The sequence below is a fragment of the Acipenser ruthenus genome, chromosome 2, assembly GCF_902713425.1.
Source record: "Acipenser ruthenus chromosome 2, fAciRut3.2 maternal haplotype, whole genome shotgun sequence".
In the NCBI taxonomy this organism is placed as follows: Eukaryota; Metazoa; Chordata; class Actinopteri; order Acipenseriformes; family Acipenseridae; genus Acipenser; species Acipenser ruthenus.
This window is the reverse complement of record NC_081190.1, coordinates 115,345,564-115,366,947: the sequence shown is the minus strand read 5'-3', so window position 1 is coordinate 115,366,947 and position 21,384 is coordinate 115,345,564. Positions and strand designations below refer to the sequence as shown.

General features: G+C 40.1%; 1 protein-coding gene across 8 annotated transcripts in view; it reads right to left on the bottom strand.

Annotated features, from left to right (window-relative positions):
* The window catches only part of LOC117409428 (bridge-like lipid transfer protein family member 1), a 127,418-nt gene that overhangs the window by 38,423 nt on the left and 67,611 nt on the right, over nucleotides 1-21,384 (bottom strand). For 7 of the 8 annotated variants that reach the window (XM_059006497.1, XM_059006501.1, XM_059006502.1 and 4 more), the window contains exons 32-50: nucleotides 20,484-20,630; nucleotides 19,339-19,466; nucleotides 18,876-19,078; nucleotides 18,194-18,391; nucleotides 17,663-17,874; nucleotides 11,706-11,857; nucleotides 11,324-11,474; nucleotides 10,344-10,496; nucleotides 8,810-9,050; nucleotides 8,279-8,427; nucleotides 7,513-7,732; nucleotides 7,046-7,204; nucleotides 6,599-6,774; nucleotides 4,925-5,100; nucleotides 3,917-4,626; nucleotides 3,419-3,667; nucleotides 3,211-3,304; nucleotides 2,433-2,483; nucleotides 352-558 (exon numbers count right to left, since the gene is read on the bottom strand). In XM_059006497.1, the coding sequence (XP_058862480.1) occupies nucleotides 352-558; nucleotides 2,433-2,483; nucleotides 3,211-3,304; nucleotides 3,419-3,667; nucleotides 3,917-4,626; nucleotides 4,925-5,100; nucleotides 6,599-6,774; nucleotides 7,046-7,204; nucleotides 7,513-7,732; nucleotides 8,279-8,427; nucleotides 8,810-9,050; nucleotides 10,344-10,496; nucleotides 11,324-11,474; nucleotides 11,706-11,857; nucleotides 17,663-17,874; nucleotides 18,194-18,391; nucleotides 18,876-19,078; nucleotides 19,339-19,466; nucleotides 20,484-20,630 (3,776 nt within the window). The remainder of the gene's footprint in view (nucleotides 1-351; nucleotides 559-2,432; nucleotides 2,484-3,210; nucleotides 3,305-3,418; nucleotides 3,668-3,916; nucleotides 4,627-4,924; nucleotides 5,101-6,598; nucleotides 6,775-7,045; nucleotides 7,205-7,512; nucleotides 7,733-8,278; nucleotides 8,428-8,809; nucleotides 9,051-10,343; nucleotides 10,497-11,323; nucleotides 11,475-11,705; nucleotides 11,858-17,662; nucleotides 17,875-18,193; nucleotides 18,392-18,875; nucleotides 19,079-19,338; nucleotides 19,467-20,483; nucleotides 20,631-21,384) is intronic. The other variant, XM_059006500.1, reaches the window with a different exon arrangement.

Here is a 21,384-nt window from a genome sequence, read left to right as displayed (position 1 = left end):
ATCAAGTCTCAAAGCAACTTAACACATGAAAACATTAACAAAAATGTGCTTGAGTACAGAAAACCCACATGAGGTTCTTACTCCAAATATTCTGAAGACTGCACATCTTGTAGATGAATCCCAATACAAATGAAACAGGCTAAAGATGTACTTAAAACGATAATGTGGTTATCACAGGTATCTGTCAACCAAAATATAAAAGTACAGCTATCCACAAAACAATCTGAGAAAACGGTCAATGTTTATAGCTAGCATCAAACTATCTAGCTGGATAAAGCGCACTGAAAAAAATAAATAAAAATGACTTGCTGAATTACAAAAGTCTCTTAATAAATGAAGTGCACCACTTACGCTGTGGATGGCTGCCGAATGAGGTCTGAGATCTGTTTGGAGAGCTGATGGGAGCTGCGCACCATCATACTGTGCAATGTAGCAGGGTGCTGAGGGATGTTAATAAGGATGGTGCCCACTTTGAAAACAGCAGCATTGTTTGTTTTCAGTCCTCTCTGGGCACTATACAGTGCCTGAGATTTGACAATGTTGCATTTTACTACAGTTCTGAAAGCAATAATAATAACACCAATATTATTTGCAATTCTATTCTACTGGCTGTTAACATTCACTTTGACATACATACTAACAAAAAGCACATGCACAGGCCCCATTTTAAGCAGTGAAACAACATATATAAACTATACAAAAAAACACAATATACATTGCATGACATTTTTGCTAGATATACCGTGAACACATGCATTCTCAAGCAATGCATTCTCAAGCAATGCATTCTCAAGCAATGGCATCAACTTTATGGGAAGCAAAAGCAAAAGAAGAAACACATTCAGAAATTCACACTGGAAAAAGCTTAACACATGTTGAGAGGAACTCTTTACAGTTTATTTTTTTAATTTTTAAATCAATTGTGGTTTAAAAACAACATTTGATAGAATTGAATATATATTACTGATGCAATATACAGAAAAATACTCTTTTTTTTTTTTTTTTTAGTATGTCTAAACCTGAAGAAATGTTGCTTTGATATGTGAATACAAGAAAATCTCTCTCTCTCTCTCTCTCTCTCTCTCTCTCTCTCTCTCTCTCTCTCTCTCTCTCTCTCTCTCTCTCTCTCTCTCTCTCTCTCTCTCTCTCTCTCTCTCTCTCTCTCTCTCTCTCTCTCTCTCTCTCTCTCTCTCTCTCTCTCTCTCTCTCTCTCTCTCTCGGCAGGACAGCGGATCTGAGAGAGTTTGAAAGAGGTATAACAGTAGGTGTTTGGTTGGCAGGTACTTCTGTATCCAAATCTACACACACATGATTCAGTCTCAAAACAGTGGACTGCAGATTTCTACTCCAGCTTCTCCCTGATGGAATCAGAGGTTGCTATCACTGAGGAATGTTGGAATATTTATCATTTCAAAATGAGTCACGCCAGCTGCTCACAGTTGCCCTATATCCTATTGACAGTGTGGCTCAACAACCTGTGGAAGTTGTTCAGTGTTGGTCAAAAATTAGATAGTGGAACCAGCACTTCAGTACTTCATTATTATTATATATAAAAAAAAAGCAAATACTCTTTTAATAAAAAAAAATAAATTAATTAAATATTCCATCCAGGTTCATTCCATGTCAACAGGTACAAGTTTAAGTAAAATCTATAAAACTGCGCTATCGTGCCGTTATAATAAAACAGACTGTAAAGTCAGACAGTAACACTAGGAAGAGAGGATGGTATATCGGACTCCGTGTATCATATGCCCTCTGTGAACTGGTTAAGTCAAGAATCTTTTATATGATGATAGTGTCTGGATACCCACGAATAAAAGTAGATATTTTTTTTTATCCCATTACAAACTGTATGCATTACATTAATGCATTTTAATACACTAAACAAATCCATTTAGATTTTCTGGTGATCATGTAATTAAATAAGAGCAATATTATATTTTATTAATAATAATAATAATAATAATAATAATAATAATAATAATAATAATAATAATAATAATAATGGTACACTGCTGTGCTTATCAAAGTGGTATTTTCGTAAAATATCAATGAGAAACAAGAAAAGTTCCCATACTAAAAAAATAAAATAAAAAAATACCACTACATGCAACACAAGGCACTATAGTCTACTGCAACACAAAGCACTGTAGCATAACACCATAAGGGACAGCAGTTCAGTTCCTCTTCTGGGATGGAAATGTAAACTATACACAAAACGCATCACTATACAACCAAGCCAGCACCACTGTACAACCAAGCCAGCACCACTGTACAACCAAGCCAGCACCACTGTACAACCAAGCCAGCACCACTGTACAACCAAGCCAGCACCACTGTACAACCAAGCCAGCACCACTATACAACCAAGTTAGCATCACTATGGCGTTAAAAGTGCAAGCCCTAAACATAATAATATAGAGTAAACATACAGAAACTCTTGTTTGGCAGTGCTTGTTGGGGATGTAGGGAAATCCTCCAGTCTGTGCAAGATAGAAGAGAAAGCCACAACATAAAGAAATAAAAAAAGAGAGCAAATAAAAATGATCATTCATGCAAAGATCTTTGTTAAAAATGATAACCCATAATATGGAGTTCTAATACGCTGAGTTGTCAGCTTTGTAGCATCTGAATGATTTACTCTGTTACTGCAAACCGTTCCTTAAGTGAGACCTACATACGTATTCAGATGCTGCAAAAACAAAGCAAGCTTGTATTTACAATCAAAAGTGACAAAGGGCCTTTTGTTTTAAAGGGATTCAGACTGCAGCACATTAAGGGTTGCAGTGCACAAAAAAAGATCATCCCCTGCCTAACATTGCTATATTTTCTTGATTTAACTTAATTTGATTAGTTTTAAAAGCATTCAATTGAAATATAGCATGCTTAGGAAAAAAACAACACCTGCACACTTTTATCTATAAAATAATGTTGCTTATGAAAAGGAGAGTTAGTAAAGCAATATACAGCACTTTTAAAAGGAACAGGTTAAAATAACATGTATTCAACAGTGATACATTTAGTAAAGGGAGTATGCATAATCTAGGTTCATTAAAATACTTTAAATAAAAACACAAGAAAAAAAGAGAGACCAAATGGGAATATTTTAGCATAGGGGACATATATGAAGAGAATTTCATATATATATATATATATATATATATATATAATGAGAATTCTTAATTTAATTGAAAGAAAAGGTATACTCACTGAATGTTTGGTGTGATTCCTTCCAGCAACACAATATTAACCCCACCTATGTGAGCAGAGGCACATGTCTCCGTCATCTTTTGGTGCAAAATATCTGCATAAACAAGTGGGAAACATTAGCCTGTTTTAATGCTTTTCTTCTATAGGTTTTCCACTTTGCAGGACCATTAACACATTCGTACGAATCACAGAAGCTTCAAATCTTTACCTTTCATTTTTTCTTTCAGTGTAAAGCTGCCATGGATTTTTTTGAGCTCTGCTTCCATCGTTAAGCCCCCGATGTCAGCCTCCAGGTGAGTGCGGTTCACCATGCCTATCCCGAACACGATCAGGGTGACATGATGGGGCTCATTGCTGACCAGGCTCCTCTTCCTCTGCAGCTTGTGCGGGCTGGAGCTATCCTGCTCGTTCTCAAAGATTACTCTGCATGATGGTTCTGAAGGGCTCCGGCCACCATCTGGAAACCAACCATCACTGGTTACAGCTGACAACATTCAAAACCCTCTCCCCTCATCCAAAAGGTTGGGCTTGAGAAAGATAATACACCATACATTCATAGGGTAACCCACTGTAACCTGATACGAGTGTCCCCCTGTGAAATGAGACTACTACGTCATAAAAACTATTCTAATTATTGAATCAGCTGTCCCAATGCAGACTGGATCACAAACAAGGCACAACGTTATTCATGTTTCTGAAGCCTTACCTGTTGGGAAACCTGTTTCGGGGGATGCCTTCTCCAAAATGCCAGTGGGATCGGAGATGAGGGAGTAGAAGTTAAGCAGCTTGTACATGTTCTGCCAGCACTCTGCGGAAGGCTCGCTCTGCTCAGAGACAGTAATGGAATCTGAGTCATCCATGTGGATGGTCATGTGGTCGGCCACCTCCCTGGACCCTTTCCGAGAGACCTTGGAGGTCCTCCTCTCGGAGCGGCCCAGGGAGTTCTTGTTGCGCGGTTCTTTCTTATTGTTGTCATTGGCTGCACGGTTGCTCTTTTTGTTGTTGCCTCTGTTGCCCCCGTTCAGGCTGCCCCGCGAGCTGCGGCTGAAGTCTGAGGAGCGGAAGACCCCGTGTTTTCGGGTTTTGAAGGTTGGGGTGGGAGAGGCGGACCCTGCGGTGTACCTGCTCAGTTTGATGTCAGTCTGGGTGGCCTTGATGTCGTCAATCATGGTGCTGAACTGGTGTATGAGCCGCACTAGCGCCATGTCAACATGCTGGCTGATAGACTGGCAAGATATTGTGAAGTTACAGTGGAAGGTGTTGTAATGCCGTCTGTTGAGATCATGGAAAGAAAGGGCACTGGTGGAGTTTTGGGGCGTGCTCATGGATTTCTCCATCACTACAGCATTAATACTGAAGGTTTCAAACATCAGGGCAGGCTTGAAGTCCAAAGGAGGAAGATTCACTGCTCCCTGTCTATAAATAAAATGGAGATGTATATTTAAAATAAAAAACAGGTCTTATAAATATCATTACAGCTTTAAAGTAAATAAAAATAACAATTCCAGTAAAATGTAAAGCTATCACTTCACAGATCTCACATTTACATCCACAAATGTTTTAGAAAGTTACATATCCTTAACAAGTCTGTAAAAAGTATGCACATGTTTAATTAAAACAATTTAAAAAAAAAATAACTACAGTGTAAAACACTTAAACGTAGAGTATATTTTATTTTTATTATTTAGTTTGGGACATGCGATATAACCAATACCTTCTTGATCTTTTATTTTTTCTCTCCTTAGATGTATCGGAATCGACAATATCTGCTCGAAGGCATTCCAAAGTTCCAGAGAAGGAAAGATGCTCCCCAAAATACATTCTGTATCTTAGTGGTGCAGTATCTTGAGACTGGATACCGGTGTGGCTTAGTAAGGGTTTAAATACAACCTAGGGTATTTGAATCACACAATTACACAAGGTTCACACCATGACCAACTACAAAAAAATAACAACCCAGCACACAATGTAGTATTTGTAGAAAATAATGTAGTACACAAATGTTCAAATGTATTTGACAAACAGTTTATTCAAATCTTGATGGAAATTCTACTACAATCTAAGAGCAGACCGATTTTATAAAAAGATTTAGTTGACGTTGTATGTAACTTAACACAATAAATATTTTTCATTACATTCTGAAGTTCTTCAGGAAGTTTAAAAGTGTGAAGTTCCAATAAATACAGTATGCTGCATTTCATAAAAAGGTAATTTTGGAGAAACTGGGCCAACATTAAATAGCTACAAAAACACAGGTGCCTTATATGTTAAAACTTTGTTTTACCTGCACATCAGCCAGCTGCACTGCTAGGGGTCCCTGATTAATTTACCTGTGCATCAGCCAGCTGCACTGCTAGGGGTCCCTGATTCATTTACCTGTGCATCAGCCAGCTGCACTGTTAGGGGTCCCTGACTCATTTACCTGTGCATCAGCCAGCTGCACTGTTAGGGGTCCCTGATTCATTTACCTGCGCATCAGCCAGCTGCACTGCTAGGGGTCCCTGATTCATTTACCTGTGCATCAGCCAGCTGCACTGCTAGGGGTCCCTGATTCATTTACCTGTGCATCAGCCAGCTGCACTGCTAGGGGTCCCTGATTCATTTACCTGTGCATCAGCCAGCTGCACTGTTCGGGGTCCCTGATTCATTTACCTGTGCATCAGCCAGCTGCACTGCTAGGGGTCCCTGATTCATTTACCTGTGCATCAGCCAGCTGCACTGCTAGGGGTCCCTGATTCATTTACCTGTGCATCAGCCAGCTGCACTGCTAGGGGTCCCTGATTTATTTACCTGTGCATCAGCCAGCTGCACTGCTAGGAGTCCCTGATTCATTTACCTGTGCATCAGCCAGCTGCACTGCTAGGGGTCCCTGATTCATTTACCTGCGCATCAGCTAGCTGCACTGCTAGGGGTCCCTGATTCATTTACCTGCGCATCAGCCAGCTGCACTGCTAGGGGTCCCTGATTCATTTACCTGTGCATCAGCCAGCTGCACTGCTAGGGGTCCCTGATTCATTTACCTGTGCATCAGCCAGCTGCACTGCTAGGGGTCCCTGATTCATTTACCTGTGCATCAGCCAGCTGCACTGCTAGGGGTCCCTGATTCATTTACCTATGCATCAGCCAGCTGCACTGCTAGGAGTCCTGGATTCATTTACCTATGCATCAGCCAGCTGCACTGCTAGGGGTCCCTGATTCATTTACCTGCGCATCAGCCAGCTGCACTGCTAGGGGTCCCTGATTCATTTACCTGAGCATCAGCCAGCTGCACTGCTAGGGGTCCCTGATTCATTTACCTGTGCATCAGCCAGCTGCACTGCTAGGAGTCCCTGATTAATTTACCTGAGCATCAGCCAGCTGCAATGCTAGGGGTCCCTGATTCATTTACCTGCGCATCAGCCAGCTGCACTGCTAGAGGTCCCTGATTCATCTCCTCAATATCAGCAATATCATGCTGGCTGGTACTGTGCTGAGAATGGCTGCCATCCAGGGTGTTTTGGTCACTGGACAGTACAGTATTAAAGTCTGAAGCAGACGGTATTGTAGGAAGGTTGTATGTAATTCCTTAGGTCAAAAACAAAAGACACATTTACAAATTAACAGTATGAACCAATAAACACATGTTGTACATTCAATGGCATCTCTCCATAGACATCTAATCAATCTTGAACTGCTTTAATACATTTTATGTGAACACCAGGTAGAGTTCAAGTCACGCTCATAGCCCAGTAAATAAAAACCCATTTTCTATTGCTTGCATTAAGCCCAACGATCAATGTTTATTACACATAATAAATGTATGAGCAGACATTAAGCATGGGGGCCACGGTCCTACCTGTTTGAAGGCTATTGTGCCCTGATCTTGTGACAGGAGACTCCGGTACTACACTTCCTCTGTTACCCACAGCATTCGACATCCAATTATAGAAGCTCACAGAAGATGGCTCAGACAGCAACGGGTGCTCTGTCAGCATATCTGGAGCAACATTGTTAGCTGTACAAAACATAATTCAATTTCAATTAAACATTTTCAATGGGCACGATTTGCTGCATTTAAATGGTTTCTAACACACAACTTTTTATTTTAATTTTTTACAAGGACTAGCAATTATAGCAACAGTTACTTATACCCAAGACTAATCTTGGACTACCTGATGTTACCTTAGGTAAGGCAGTCCAAGATTAGTGTTAACTGGGGCTTGCAAAACCACCCCACTGTGTTTAAAACAAAGAGAGAAACACATCTGCGTGGTTGTTTCAGTGAAGGCTGTCTGTATTCAAAGTGCACGGATATTGCTGTACCTGTCCTGGTGAGCGAGCTGCTTTTCCCACCGCCAGCGTTTCTCTGCGGGGTTCCTTCCAGGAGGTTGTGCAGACTGGGGAAGCTCCCTGTGAGGTAGCTGAGGAGGCTCTCCTTCCTGGGACTCTCCTTCACAGGCACCCCAGCCCGGCTGACATGGGCAGGGGAATCTGCTGCTGTATCTCCACTTGTGTAACTAAGAGATTGGTATGGATGGATACCCTATGAAGCAGAAACACGGAATTCAAGGTTGTATAATCCTCTGCATTCTACACTGCAGCATACAGTACGAACCAGGGTTCTTTTTATTATTCAGAGAATGGAATTTGCACAAATACAAACCTACTTTAAAAACATAAACATCCCAAAACAGCACATCACTGGTGCATTTTCAGATACAAGTAATTGTTTACACAATTATCTGTCAGTATTGCTTCAGTGAAGTAAGTTGTCCATGGAGTTTATAAAAAATAAGATGGTCTTATATAGGATATTAAAAATGATTACTGTTTGATAATGCTAAGCATGGGAATACAGTTATGCCACTGATACTGTGTCAAGGTTACGGGATCGTGCTTGTCAACTGTTACTGTATTACGTTTGTGACAATCTTCATTTAGCTTTTTATTGAGTTCTTTGTACAACTAAATCACGACTTCTTGTTTTGATTTAAAGCTCACTGCCAATGTTGTTTAATGACTGCAATGCTTGTAACCTGACCATGTGGGTGATATGGTGCAATGAAACATAAAATAACATTCCACTTGCCTTTATTTTAAGAGCCGATTCAGTGTGGTTATGAGACTTGGAGAGTTTTCTCATAATCTCTGCGCCACTGACTGGGCCTGGGGTTACTCCTGCAGGCGGAGGACGGGCACTGGTCCCTTCTAACAGCATTGTGTGTTCACTTACTGTAGCTAAAAACAAGAGGGTATCACTGGGTTACAACAGAGAGAAGCATTCAAGAACACACTGAACAACTATATTTTACTGATAGTTTTTAGACTTGTTTAAACAGACTTTCAGTAATACAGTGCAGATCTATCTCCAGGTCACATTCACCATCGAAGACAGTGCTGAAAAGCAAACACGTAAGCAGCAGTGTCCTGGAAGAAGGGAACCCAATCTGAGCCCATACTTTAGCTAACTGATCAGGCTAAACATTTCCTTTCGAGGCACTTCTCTTTAACTACACAGGCGTCAATTTGAAAACAAAGGACAAGGTCTGTTGCGCTGAAAAGTGAAATGTATTTCACACATGAAAATCCTACATCGCAGACACGAGCAGATAATGATTACCTGCATCAAACTCAAACTCAGCCCCGTCAGCGCTGGTGTCGCTCTGCAAGCCTCCCCCATTGTCCAGTCCCTGGCCAGCCTCGTATGCATGCTGTGACCCTTCCTGAGGCTTGGGCAACTGTGCTGGCCTGAGTAACCCAATCGCTTTAAACCCTTGAGTGACCACGATGAACTTCATCCATTGCCTGGCCAAGGCCACCAAGCCTTTCTTTAAAGTCACCAGAGCAGGAAGGCCATCATTCTAGTTTAAAAAAATGTAAATATTGTTGCATTAATCTAAAATGAACTTATTAAACAGCATGAACAAAAACCCTGTTGTACAATGTGTGGACAAATACCGATTTACAGTTGTTGAAGACCTGCAAGCTACAGTAAATAGTGAGTGAGTGAGTGAGTGAGGATAGACAGAGATAAATATATAGATATACAGATAGATAGAGACAGATAGATAGACAGACAGAGATAGAGAGATAGATAGATAAATAGATAGATAGATAAATAGATAGATAGATAGATAGATAGATAGATAGATAGATAGATAGATAGATAGATAGATAGATAGATAGATAGATAGATAGATAGATAGATAGATAGATAGATAGATAGATAGATAGATAGATAGATAGATAGATAGATAGATAAATAGATAGATAGATAGATAGATAGATAGATAGATAGATAGATAGATAGATAGATAGATAGTGGTAAAGTCTGTGACACAAATAACTAAGCGAGCCTAAGAATGAAACAGGCCGAAAGCATGGTATGTTTAAATTGCCCACTAGATGTCACTGTTAAACCTGCCTGCAAGATGCAAATGACTAACAAGGTCAATGTTTAAATCAAGTGTGTTTAATTGTTTTAATTGAACACACATTATCCAATTTAGGTGACAACCTCAACTCACTCTGGGAGTCGGAGCCATTTCAAATCCTGTGTGGAGTTACGGTTCATTACTGTCCACTACAACAGTGTTTACGCTCTGTTGTTTGTGTTGGATAAACGGCTTAGCCGTTCTGACTATTAGTTAGGGAGTCTGTGTATAGTTAGCACTCCCAAGAGGAGTTGAGGTAGCTTTTGTTTGGTTTATTTTGTTTTGTTTCGTCACAACGTTGTGAAACAAACAACATGTCTGTTTTGGGAAACAAATAAATATCAAGTCTCCAATATATTATTACATCCTGCAATAAACATACATACGGCCACTGTGTGACTAAGCAGTATACATATATGTGTGTGTGTGTGTGTGTGTGTGTGTGTGTGTGTGTGTGTGTGTGTATGTATGTATGTATGTATGTATTTATATACACACACACACACACACACACACACACACATATATTATTCCTTTTTTTAAATCGTGTACATGAGTGCAATATCTGTTCCTTTGTTTCAATAAAAGATAATGGGATCTTATGTGTTCATCTCTGGGTTTGAAGTAACACCCTGATAAAGGCTGCTTTTTGATAACTTGTTTTAAAATGCCCCCGGCCTGAATGCCTAATTATGAAATAGTTGCTGTATTGTTCCCTACCATGGTGGCTTCCTCAATGATGGAGTAGTCTGCCAGCTGTAGATAGTGGTGCAGAATATTGCACAGTAAACAGGATGGGTTTTCCTGGAGACAGCGCGCCCGTTTAGTAACTCTGTTGTACTTGCTTCTCAGAGGAATGTGAATCCCTTTTTTCTACAAGGAAAAAAAGGTGTGATTTACAATCAACTACACTGCCGTTGCTTGACAGCTTTTTACTTATAAAACAGTAATAACTACATACAAGATTGACAATTTTCGTATAAACTTTGCTTAAGATACATATTATATATTGGCCAAAAAAATAGGTGTCTGTCACAAGTGTATTTTGAGTTGGTACAAAAAATACATGCAAGCTACAAAGCCTGCATTTTTACAAACTTACTGTATATGGGTTATTAATAATTGGGTTTAAAAAAATCAAGAATACAAATTGTTAACATAAGTATAGGTAGATATTATGGCCATTCTTAAAGAAAATGTGAGTCAATATTTTTTTCTGATTTACTGTATAAATTGTTGCTCCCACCCCAAAACAATAGAGGGAAACAGGCCCTTTTTAAGATGACCATCCGCCCATTTTAAGATGAAAGCAGCACTATAGGTTTTTCTATTGATTTTGCATTGTTCCTGCACCATCATCTTTGCACAAAAAGAGACATTGGTTAGAATTACTCTGACGTGTTAGAAAATAATCCATAAATCACAAAGAACTGTAGACTGACAACATAAATTGTTCCAAATATTGACTTGTGTGTACTGAGTTTAAAAAAAAAAATCAATTTCCTATTTAAAGGAAAAGATAAACGCAGAGTTGACAAAACCTACAATATTGATTTTTTTTTCTCAAAGGATTTATTATTTTATTTATTTCTTTATTTTTGTAGAAGTGTAAGTTCTAAATCTGTTTCAATGTTTTCCATGAATGTGTTTAAAGGATACATCCTGACATGACTCAGCAATGGCTGGCTGGTTAAAAGTACCTCTAAAGCCTCAGTCATGATGCAGCCCATCACTGCACACACTCGGAGGGTTCCTTCAGTCTCCAGTTTATTCAGAGAGGATTTCAGCTGGTCAATTGGAATCAGCCAGGCCCCAATAGCAGGGGTGGCTGTGCTTAGAAGATTCAGCTGCCTGTTAAAGAAACACATGCATCAGGTCAGGTTTTAACTGATATTTTCTGTAAAATGATGCATGTTTCTAACAATATTATTCTTTTTTTACTTGGTGCAAAAGACATCATCATCATCACATCTATACCTCCCTACACAGAATACCAGATTTACGCAAGAAATAGAAGACTGGGTATTCTCAATACACAGTTAAAGGAGGATTTAAGCATAAAAAAGCAGCCCAGAAGTTTACCTTGAGAATGTCTGGGCAGGGGAGCGCACGTTCGTCGGAGCTGCAAAACTGAACCAGATTTCTGTTATTGTGAGCTTCATACTGCTGGAGTCAGGAGGGGGTGGCATGAGAGGCAAATCCTTCTTCAAATCATCTGATTCCACACCTTCATCCTAAACAGTGCACAGGGTACGAGATGAGCACTGCACAGTTCATCTTTCACTGTGAAATTAATGAAGCACTTTCTTCAGATTCTACACCTTCATCCTAAACAGTGCACAGGGTACGAGATGAGCACTGCACAGTTCATCTTTCACTGTGAAATTAATGAAGCACTTTCTTCAGATTCTACACCTTCATCCTAAACAGTGCACAGGGTACGAGATGAGCACTGCACAGTTCATCTTTCACTGTGAAATTAATGAAGCACTTTCTTCAGATTCTACACCTTCATCCTAAACAGTGCACAGGGTACGAGATGAGCACTGCACAGTTCATCTTTCACTGTGAAATTAATGAAGCACTTTCTTCAGATTCTACACCTTCATCCTAAACAGTGCACAGGGTACGAGATGAGCACTGCACAGTTCATCTTTCACTGTGAAATTAATGAAGCACTTTCTTCAGATTCTACACCTTCATCCTAAACAGTGCACAGGGTACGAGATGAGCACTGCACAGTTCATCTTTCACTGTGAAATTAATGAAGCACTTTCTTCAGATTCTACACCTTCATCCTAAACAGTGCACAGGGTACGAGATGAGCACTGCACAGTTCATCTTTCACTGTGAAATTAATGAAGCACTTTCTTCAGATTCTACACCTTCATCCTAAACAGTGCACAGGGTACGAGATGAGCACTGCACAGTTCATCTTTCACTGTGAAATTAATGAAGCTCTTTCTTCAGATTCTACACCTTCATCCTAAACAGTGCACAGGGTACGAGATGAGCACTGCACAGTTCATCTTTCACTGTGAAATTAATGAAGCACTTTCTTCAGATTCTACACCTTCATCCTAAACAGTGCACAGGGTACGAGATGAGCACTGCACAGTTCATCTTTCACTGTGAAATTAATGAAGCACTTTCTTCAGATTCTACACCTTCATCCTAAACAGTGCACAGGGTACGAGATGAGCACTGCACAGTTCATCTTTCACTGTGAAATTAATGAAGCACTTTCTTCAGATTCCACACCTTCATCCTAAACAGTGCACAGGGTACGAGATGAGCACTGCACAGTTCATCTTTCACTGTGAAATTAATGAAGCACTTTCTTCAGATTCTACACCTTCATCCTAAACAGTGCACAGGGTACGAGATGAGCACTGCACAGTTCATCTTTCACTGTGAAATTAATGAAGCACTTTCTTCAGATTCTACACCTTCATCCTAAACAGTGCACAGGGTACGAGATGAGCACTGCACAGTTCATCTTTCACTGTGAAATTAATGAAGCACTTTCTTCAGATTCTACACCTTCATCCTAAACAGTGCACAGAGTACGAGATGAGCACTGCACAGTTCATCTTTCACTGTGAAATTAATGAAGCACTTTCTTCAGATTCTACACCTTCATCCTAAACAGTGCACAGGGTACGAGATGAGCACTGCACAGTTCATCTTTCACTGTGAAATTAATGAAGCACTTTCTTCAGATTCTACACCTTCATCCTAAACAGTGCACAGGGTACGAGATGAGCACTGCACAGTTCATCTTTCACTGTGAAATTAATGAAGCACTTTCTTCAGATTCTACACCTTCATCCTAAACAGTGCACAGGGTACGAGATGAGCACTGCACAGTTCATCTTTCACTGTGAAATTAATGAAGCACTTTCTTCAGATTCTACACCTTCATCCTAAACAGTGCACAGGGTACGAGATGAGCACTGCACAGTTCATCTTTCACTGTGAAATTAATGAAGCACTTTCTTCAGATTCTACACCTTCATCCTAAACAGTGCACAGGGTACGAGATGAGCACTGCACAGTTCATCTTTCACTGTGAAATTAATGAAGCACTTTCTTCAGATTCTACACCTTCATCCTAAACAGTGCACAGGGTACGAGATGAGCACTGCACAGTTCATCTTTCACTGTGAAATTAATGAAGCACTTTCTTCAGATTCTACACCTTCATCCTAAACAGTGCACAGGGTACGAGATGAGCACTGCACAGTTCATCTTTCACTGTGAAATTAATGAAGCACTTTCTTCAGATTCTACACCTTCATCCTAAACAGTGCACAGGGTACGAGATGAGCACTGCACAGTTCATCTTTCACTGTGAAATTAATGAAGCACTTTCTTCAGATTCTACACCTTCATCCTAAACAGTGCACAGGGTACGAGATGAGCACTGCACAGTTCATCTTTCACTGTGAAATTAATGAAGCACTTTCTTCAGATTCTACACCTTCATCCTAAACAGTGCACAGGGTACGAGATGAGCACTGCACAGTTCATCTTTCACTGTGAAATTAATGAAGCACTTTCTTCAGATTCTACACCTTCATCCTAAACAGTGCACAGGGTACGAGATGAGCACTGCACAGTTCATCTTTCACTGTGAAATTAATGAAGCACTTTCTTCAGATTCTACACCTTCATCCTAAACAGTGCACAGGGTACGAGATGAGCACTGCACAGTTCATCTTTCACTGTGAAATTAATGAAGCACTTTCTTCAGATTCTACACCTTCATCCTAAACAGTGCACAGGGTACGAGATGAGCACTGCACAGTTCATCTTTCACTGTGAAATTAATGAAGCACTTTCTTCAGATTCTACACCTTCATCCTAAACAGTGCACAGGGTACGAGATGAGCACTGCACAGTTCATCTTTCACTGTGAAATTAATGAAGCACTTTCTTCAGATTCCACACCTTCATCCTAAACAGTGCACAGGGTACGAGATGAGCACTGCACAGTTCATCTTTCACTGTGAAATTAATGAAGCACTTTCTTCAGATTCTACACCTTCATCCTAAACAGTGCACAGGGTACGAGATGAGCACTGCACAGTTCATCTTTCACTGTGAAATTAATGAAGCACTTTCTTCAGATTCTACACCTTCATCCTAAACAGTGCACAGGGTACGAGATGAGCACTGCACAGTTCATCTTTCACTGTGAAATTAATGAAGCACTTTCTTCAGATTCTACACCTTCATCCTAAACAGTGCACAGGGTACGAGATGAGCACTGCACAGTTCATCTTTCACTGTGAAATTAATGAAGCTCTTTCTTCAGATTCTACACCTTCATCCTAAACAGTGCACAGGGTACGAGATGAGCACTGCAAAGTTAATCTTTCACTGTGAAATTAATGAAGCACTTTCTTCCTGCACAACAAATCCTTGACACTTGAGATAGCATACTATGTCATTTTTACATGTGCATATGGTTTTTTTTCTAATTATTCTTTCCTAACTCTATCCTCCCCATACTTAATGTAGCTCAGTGTACTTTCTCAAGTTCAAGGTTATACATACAGTGCTTATTTTTTCATCTTCTTTTTTACATTTGTCTTGATTTTATGCATTAGTGTTAAGCAATAATGCAACAAAAAGAATAATGTAACTTCTAAAATCAAACAATTGACACAAAATGAGGAATGAGGTATGGTTGCGTTTTTACAATTGTTTTCATTTTTTTTTTTTTTTTAAATTTAGTCGTCACCAATGGTTTTTTACCCCAGTTTTCTCCCCAATTTGGAATGCCCAATTATTTTTATCCCGGTTCACCGCTGCAATCCCCCAGTCGACTCGAGGAACGGAGGCTGGAACACGTGTCCTCCGAAACATGTTCCTGCCAATCCGTCATTTTTTGCACTGCGGATCCACAGCGAAGCGACCAGACCTATAGAGGCTTTACACGTGACGTCCATGTCCGCCATTTTGACGGTCAAGCGAGTGTCGGTCATAGCCTGCAGCAATCGGAGAATACAGTTGTACAACAGTTCAGTTAGAAAGACTTGTTGTGCAGTTGGAAGCTCAAATAGAAGAGGGAGGAAGGTAGGAGTTTCTTTTTACCGAATTCCTGTCGAAGATGAACATCGTAAGAAGTGGTTATCGGCAATAGACTGGACAGCAACTCAGCACACACAGCTGCTGTATTTTCAGCAGTTTTGATTGCTTAAACTGGATAAGTGGCAATACTGCAGCAATTATATTGAGCTTAGAAACATCTATCATAGAATCATTCACCCAGCCAGCTCTGAAGTACTTGTAGCTGTCTGTTCTTTTAAATGCCTTCACGGACTCGTCTGTGTAGGGTGATGGAGTTTCAACCAAGTACACATATATGTCACCAAACTGTACATTTGGTAGTTTTTCAGCAGTGTAAACAACACCTGAGGCACGGCATAAGGATCACACGCGCCGATAACTGCTATTTTATTTGTATACCTGTCGAATTCCAGTTTCGTGAGGTGTCTGATGTGTGCGGGTCGTATAACTGCATTCCCAGACATCGCACTTGTACTGAACTAGCCTTGTTTATTTGGATTATTTTCTTTAAATTCATACTCGTACTGAACCTCTATGGTAGTTTTGACAGCTTTGCGGCAATGTTAGACCGTCAAAATGGAGGACATGACTCCCGGGTCACGTGACTGCAAAGCCTCTACAGTGCCGGAGGATAACACAGATCTGAATGGCAGACCCGCAGACACCCTATCAGCCACAGGGGTCACTGGTGTGCGGTGAACCGTGTATTGCCCTGCTGACCTAATCCCGCCCTACCCGGGCAGCGCTCGGCCAATTGCGAGCTGCCCCCTAGGAACCCCGGGTCACGGTCAGCAATGACATAGCCTGGACTCGAACCTGCGATCTCCAGGCTATAGGGCACATCCTGCACTCCATGCGGATCACCTTTACTGGATGAGCCACTCGGAAGCCACCATTTTTTGACTTTCAAAATGTAAAGCCAACAGAATGTAAATAAATAAATACCAAAAAACTAAGAACCTATAAAAATTCCTTGAAACCACAAGCTTCTATAAAAAACATTATGCCCATAGCTTCATTAGAACATTACACAGTACATACGGTGTTGGAATCAGTTCTCAGGAAAGTAATGATTTTTCAGTTACAACAGGATGAGATTAACACTGGAGACTAATGACTTCCTCACACCTGACAAGCATGCAAGCGCTGATTTACGACCAACTGTTTTCATTCCTTTGTCATTTCACTTTTTATTAGAAGCAGTCAAATAATTTACCATGGGGAAAAAGGACAGAAAAAATTTAAACAAATGGTGACGTAAAACAGATAAATAAAATCCACCATAAATCTGGACAAGAAATGAAATCAACCCTGGTTACAATGTATCGGAGTAACAGCAGAGAATGCACATTCAAAAGTGCTGCATTGTAAATGTTCTATGGATAACATTATCTACAGGCGTACACTGGAAGTCATTTAATTTTGGATAGAATAAGGTCTATCCACTATCTAATCAGTGTTCAATTTGAATGAAAATATATTTCACACTGCTTTTGGAACACCTTTGGTGTACAGCCCTTGGGCAACGAGGCGTGCGGTTTGACAGCCTCTACAGCAACTGGTTACGTGACTTTCTGGATAATTGACCCGAAGGATGCAAAACCGAAAACTTCTGAATACCCAACTCAAAGTTTTAATCAACCTAATTTAAACTTCAAATACCAAAACCAACCTGGCAGTAAAAATGTGGCAGGAATTACAAACCAGAATTAACATAGCACCAGACAAATTACTGTATTTATATTAACTAATAAAACACACTCCTGTAAACCATATACACTTTAAATAAAGAAAATTTACTCATAGAAGTGCTTTGTTTTTTCATCCATTCCCTGTGTTTTGGGGGGGGGGGGTGACAGAGAGAGAGATAAAAAGCCTTCAGAATAGACATCTCTGTCAGTTACACAAAAAATATGAACACATTCTCATCCCCACTTCTGCTCTTCCCTGTCACTCCTCACCTGCTCATCCGAGTCTGAATTCCCATTGACGTCTGAGAAGGGATTGGCCCCATCTTGCGGAAGGTTATCTTCAGACACATCGGTGCTGTAGCCGCTGCCAGTCTGCGAGCCAGAAGACCCATTTGACTTCAACAAGCCATTCCGTTCGGTGGCATCTGCTTTACCCATAACCCCAAAGGCACTGTATAAAACAGCCCCTGACTGCCTTCCTCCTAAATTCAAACATAAATAAGTACAAAAGAATGTACAGAAACTTCAAACAACATGCGATTTCCAATAAAAAGACACCTCCCCCAAGTCTGTAACACAAACCGGTTTTGAGTAAAAGGTTGGTTAACGTTAAGGGGGTACCCATCAGCCACATTTTGACCTCTCTAACTTCTGACCCCTTGACCTGATTAGTCTAAACATGTAAATTTGAGCTTGTTTGCCTGAAACAACCCCATGGGAGATGGAAGGGTGCAGCCTGCTGGGTGATTTGTCACGCAATTATCCTAACAGTACAACACAACACAATTCCATTAGCTTTACCTTTCACGGTTAGATTTTCAATGCCACACTCGAACATGATCCATCCCCATTTCTCCAGGCTGGCTGCTGTGCGTGTTAGATCAGGACCCCCCTTTGGATCAGTCTCATCCACAAAGGTAAGCTCGTCCAGCTCCTCCAGGCTAAACAGCACTTTGGACTTCTCAAACGGAATGGCAGTGATGGCACAGGTGCCTATGTCTTTTTTAGAAACAGAAAGAACACTTGCTCACTATAGTATTTATGTGTGTCACATTTGGGAACTTTTCTTCTTCTTAGATTTATTTTTGTTGACAAATCAGGTGCAATGTCTCTATTATAGTGGGTTGCCACTTTTACTGAATTTTGACATCAGAAATATCATTATGAAAATGAGTTATTGTGGCAACACTGGTGAGGTACTGGATCTGACCCTCTTGTAAGCTTTTTAAAAGGGTGCACTGGCCACATCCGACGACCTACACACGTGCAAGTTTGTTTTGTGAATAATTACTCAAGTTAACAAGAAGTGAAGCGCTCGTCATTGGTAGCAACAGGTGATAGATGGACAGACAGCATGGATAGTAAATGATATGAGTGGTCATGATAAAAAAAAAAACTTTATCAAAGAACTCACAAAAGATTAAAATCCCATCCTGGTTGTGTATTTAACGGAGCAGGATTTTTATCACTTTGAGGCTTTTACCTGATGTGTCGAGACCTCTCAGTTGGCCGTGGATGCGATGTATATTGAGCTTGGCTGCAATCTCTTTCCCTTTCTCAATCCCAGCGTTCGACCTCAGCGAGCCAGAGGACTGGGGCTGCATTTTAGTGGCAGATGCATATTTCTCAAAGGATACAGAGGGTCTGCCATGTTCTGTGTTGTTCGGTCCTTCTTCTACAACACCCCTGGTTAAAAAAACAAACCACAGTAGATGACATTCTGACATCATTCATCCCCACCCCTGAAAAAAGGCTCCATATATGGATTGCCTATATCTAACTACTCATATGTTATACAGACTACACTCAGGTACCAGTCACACTCTGTTGCAACTTTAATGATGGTTAAATAAGCAAGTATTATAGATGAAGTATTTGGAAAGTGGACAGAAGTATCTGAAATAATGTACTACAGGTATGCCCTCAGAAATAAATGAGCTTTTTACCTATTCATTCGGACTTGCGTAGCGATTCTATCGAAACACAATGCCACAAGGGAAACATGAGTCACATTTTTACTCGAGCTCGAAGGAGAGCCTTCTTCAATAGATACTTGCAGCAGGCACAGGTTTACCTGCAATTAAAATATATGACCTTTTACAAGAAGCAGTACCGTATTATATTCACATAGATAGAAGCATTACAGTGTTAATCAGAGAGAAAGGGGAACGCATGTTTATAAAAGTCGTCAAAACTCCTTTTCCAAGACGGAAAGGACGTAGGACATGTTACAAAGGGTTGGCTAGGAAGCCATTAGTCTACAATTTAATTTAAAGTCAAGTAAACTAGTGTTTTGGATAATGCCTTCATCAAGCTTGTGCATATCTGTCAGTCAAACAAACAAGGTATGTAAGTTACAGGACCTTCGTCTTACTGTACAGTGTTGTCACCTGAGGGCCTGGGGTTTTTAAACCAGGATATCAGAAAGCTGTACTTTTTAAATGTATATTACAGTTGCATCTGGGATAGGAGACTTTCGCTGCATGTAATAAAGGTGCATTTGCTCAGCTATCTGTTTTCAGATATTAAGTCACTTCTGCCAAAAGCTGTTTTAAGGACTTCCAACAGTATATTACTTGCTCGTGGAATGTAATTCTCCTCTAGATTATACATCTGACCTACATTGCTGGATATAAATGTATTATTGACATTTGGTTGACATAGCATCAATATTCTTTAATACTGTAGAATTACAATGAATGGTGTTCTATTAGTTAACCATCAACAGAGCACTGAAATTTCCTCATCAAGTTGCTTTAGTGTCCGAGTTGGATTTTCACTGGTTTGCTTTTGAGAACAGGTTTAAGTATTTAAACCCCCCAGAAAACACAAGGAACCATGTACCATCCCAATGTAAACCAATTTACTTCAACAACATAGTCATTCAGTAAACAGGCATTATGCATTTTTCCAAAGGTAAAAAAGCCTTGTGTATTTTGCATACTGAAATACAGTTCATAACCCACGTCTTGAGACAACTGCCACAATCACAGCACTGAATTCATGTTTTACATACATTAAGGGATCCCGCACATGCACACTTCGTGTGTGGTTACTGTACAGCACTAAAACATTCTGTCTAAACCTCTACCTTTGGTATGGAAACATTGGCCTGGAGACCTTTAATTTTCACATTATCCTGTTTTGCTGACAAGTCAGTTTGCTTGTTTCCTGAGTTTGTAGATCCAGGTGCAGCATTCTCTATCTTCGATCCTCTGGATTCATGTTTTGTAGAACCCTGCAAAGAACAGTCATTTACACATTTGAACACATTACTTGATATTACTTGATATAATGACAGGTATCCATACAGTCCACAAATGATACAAATGATATAAAAGTGTGAGCAAAAAATATTTTTCTTTTTTCGAAATAAAAAAGAATATCCTTCGTAGGAGCACTATTATTAGATAGAAATTATATTCCATACAGCAGAGTCCTGCATCGGGTTGGATGCCCACGGGTGACCCGCAAAAGTGGGTTGGGTTCGGGTCGCAATGTTAACTTTTTTGCGGTTCGGGTAAAAAAAAAAAAAATAATAAAATAAAATTCTCGTCAGCTCGGGTCTGAATTGGAATCACCAAAATGTATCGGTATTTCCTGCACTAAAGCAGGAGGCGATTAGGGAGGAGTCAGCTGACTAAGCAGTGTTCTCGGTTTGTATTGTCACTTGTTTGATACGTTGCAAGATCCTTTTATCACGTCTGCTTGGTGATATTAAAAATGTCTGTGGACGAGGTGAAACAAAAGATAGCTCAGAGATAAATCAAAAGTGTGGAATTCTTTTGGAATCATAGGGATTGGAAATAAAGAACATGAGACTGGATTCGTTGCTTGTAAAACCTGTCATTATGTTTTTGTAAACGACAGCCCCAAAAGTGGTACATCTCTGCAAAAGCACAGGTGTAGCTCCCTTTCACCTGCCCGCATGAAAGTAATGCATTTTATAGTAAAGTAAGTAGAGATAGTCAATATGTTACAATGTTAAAATA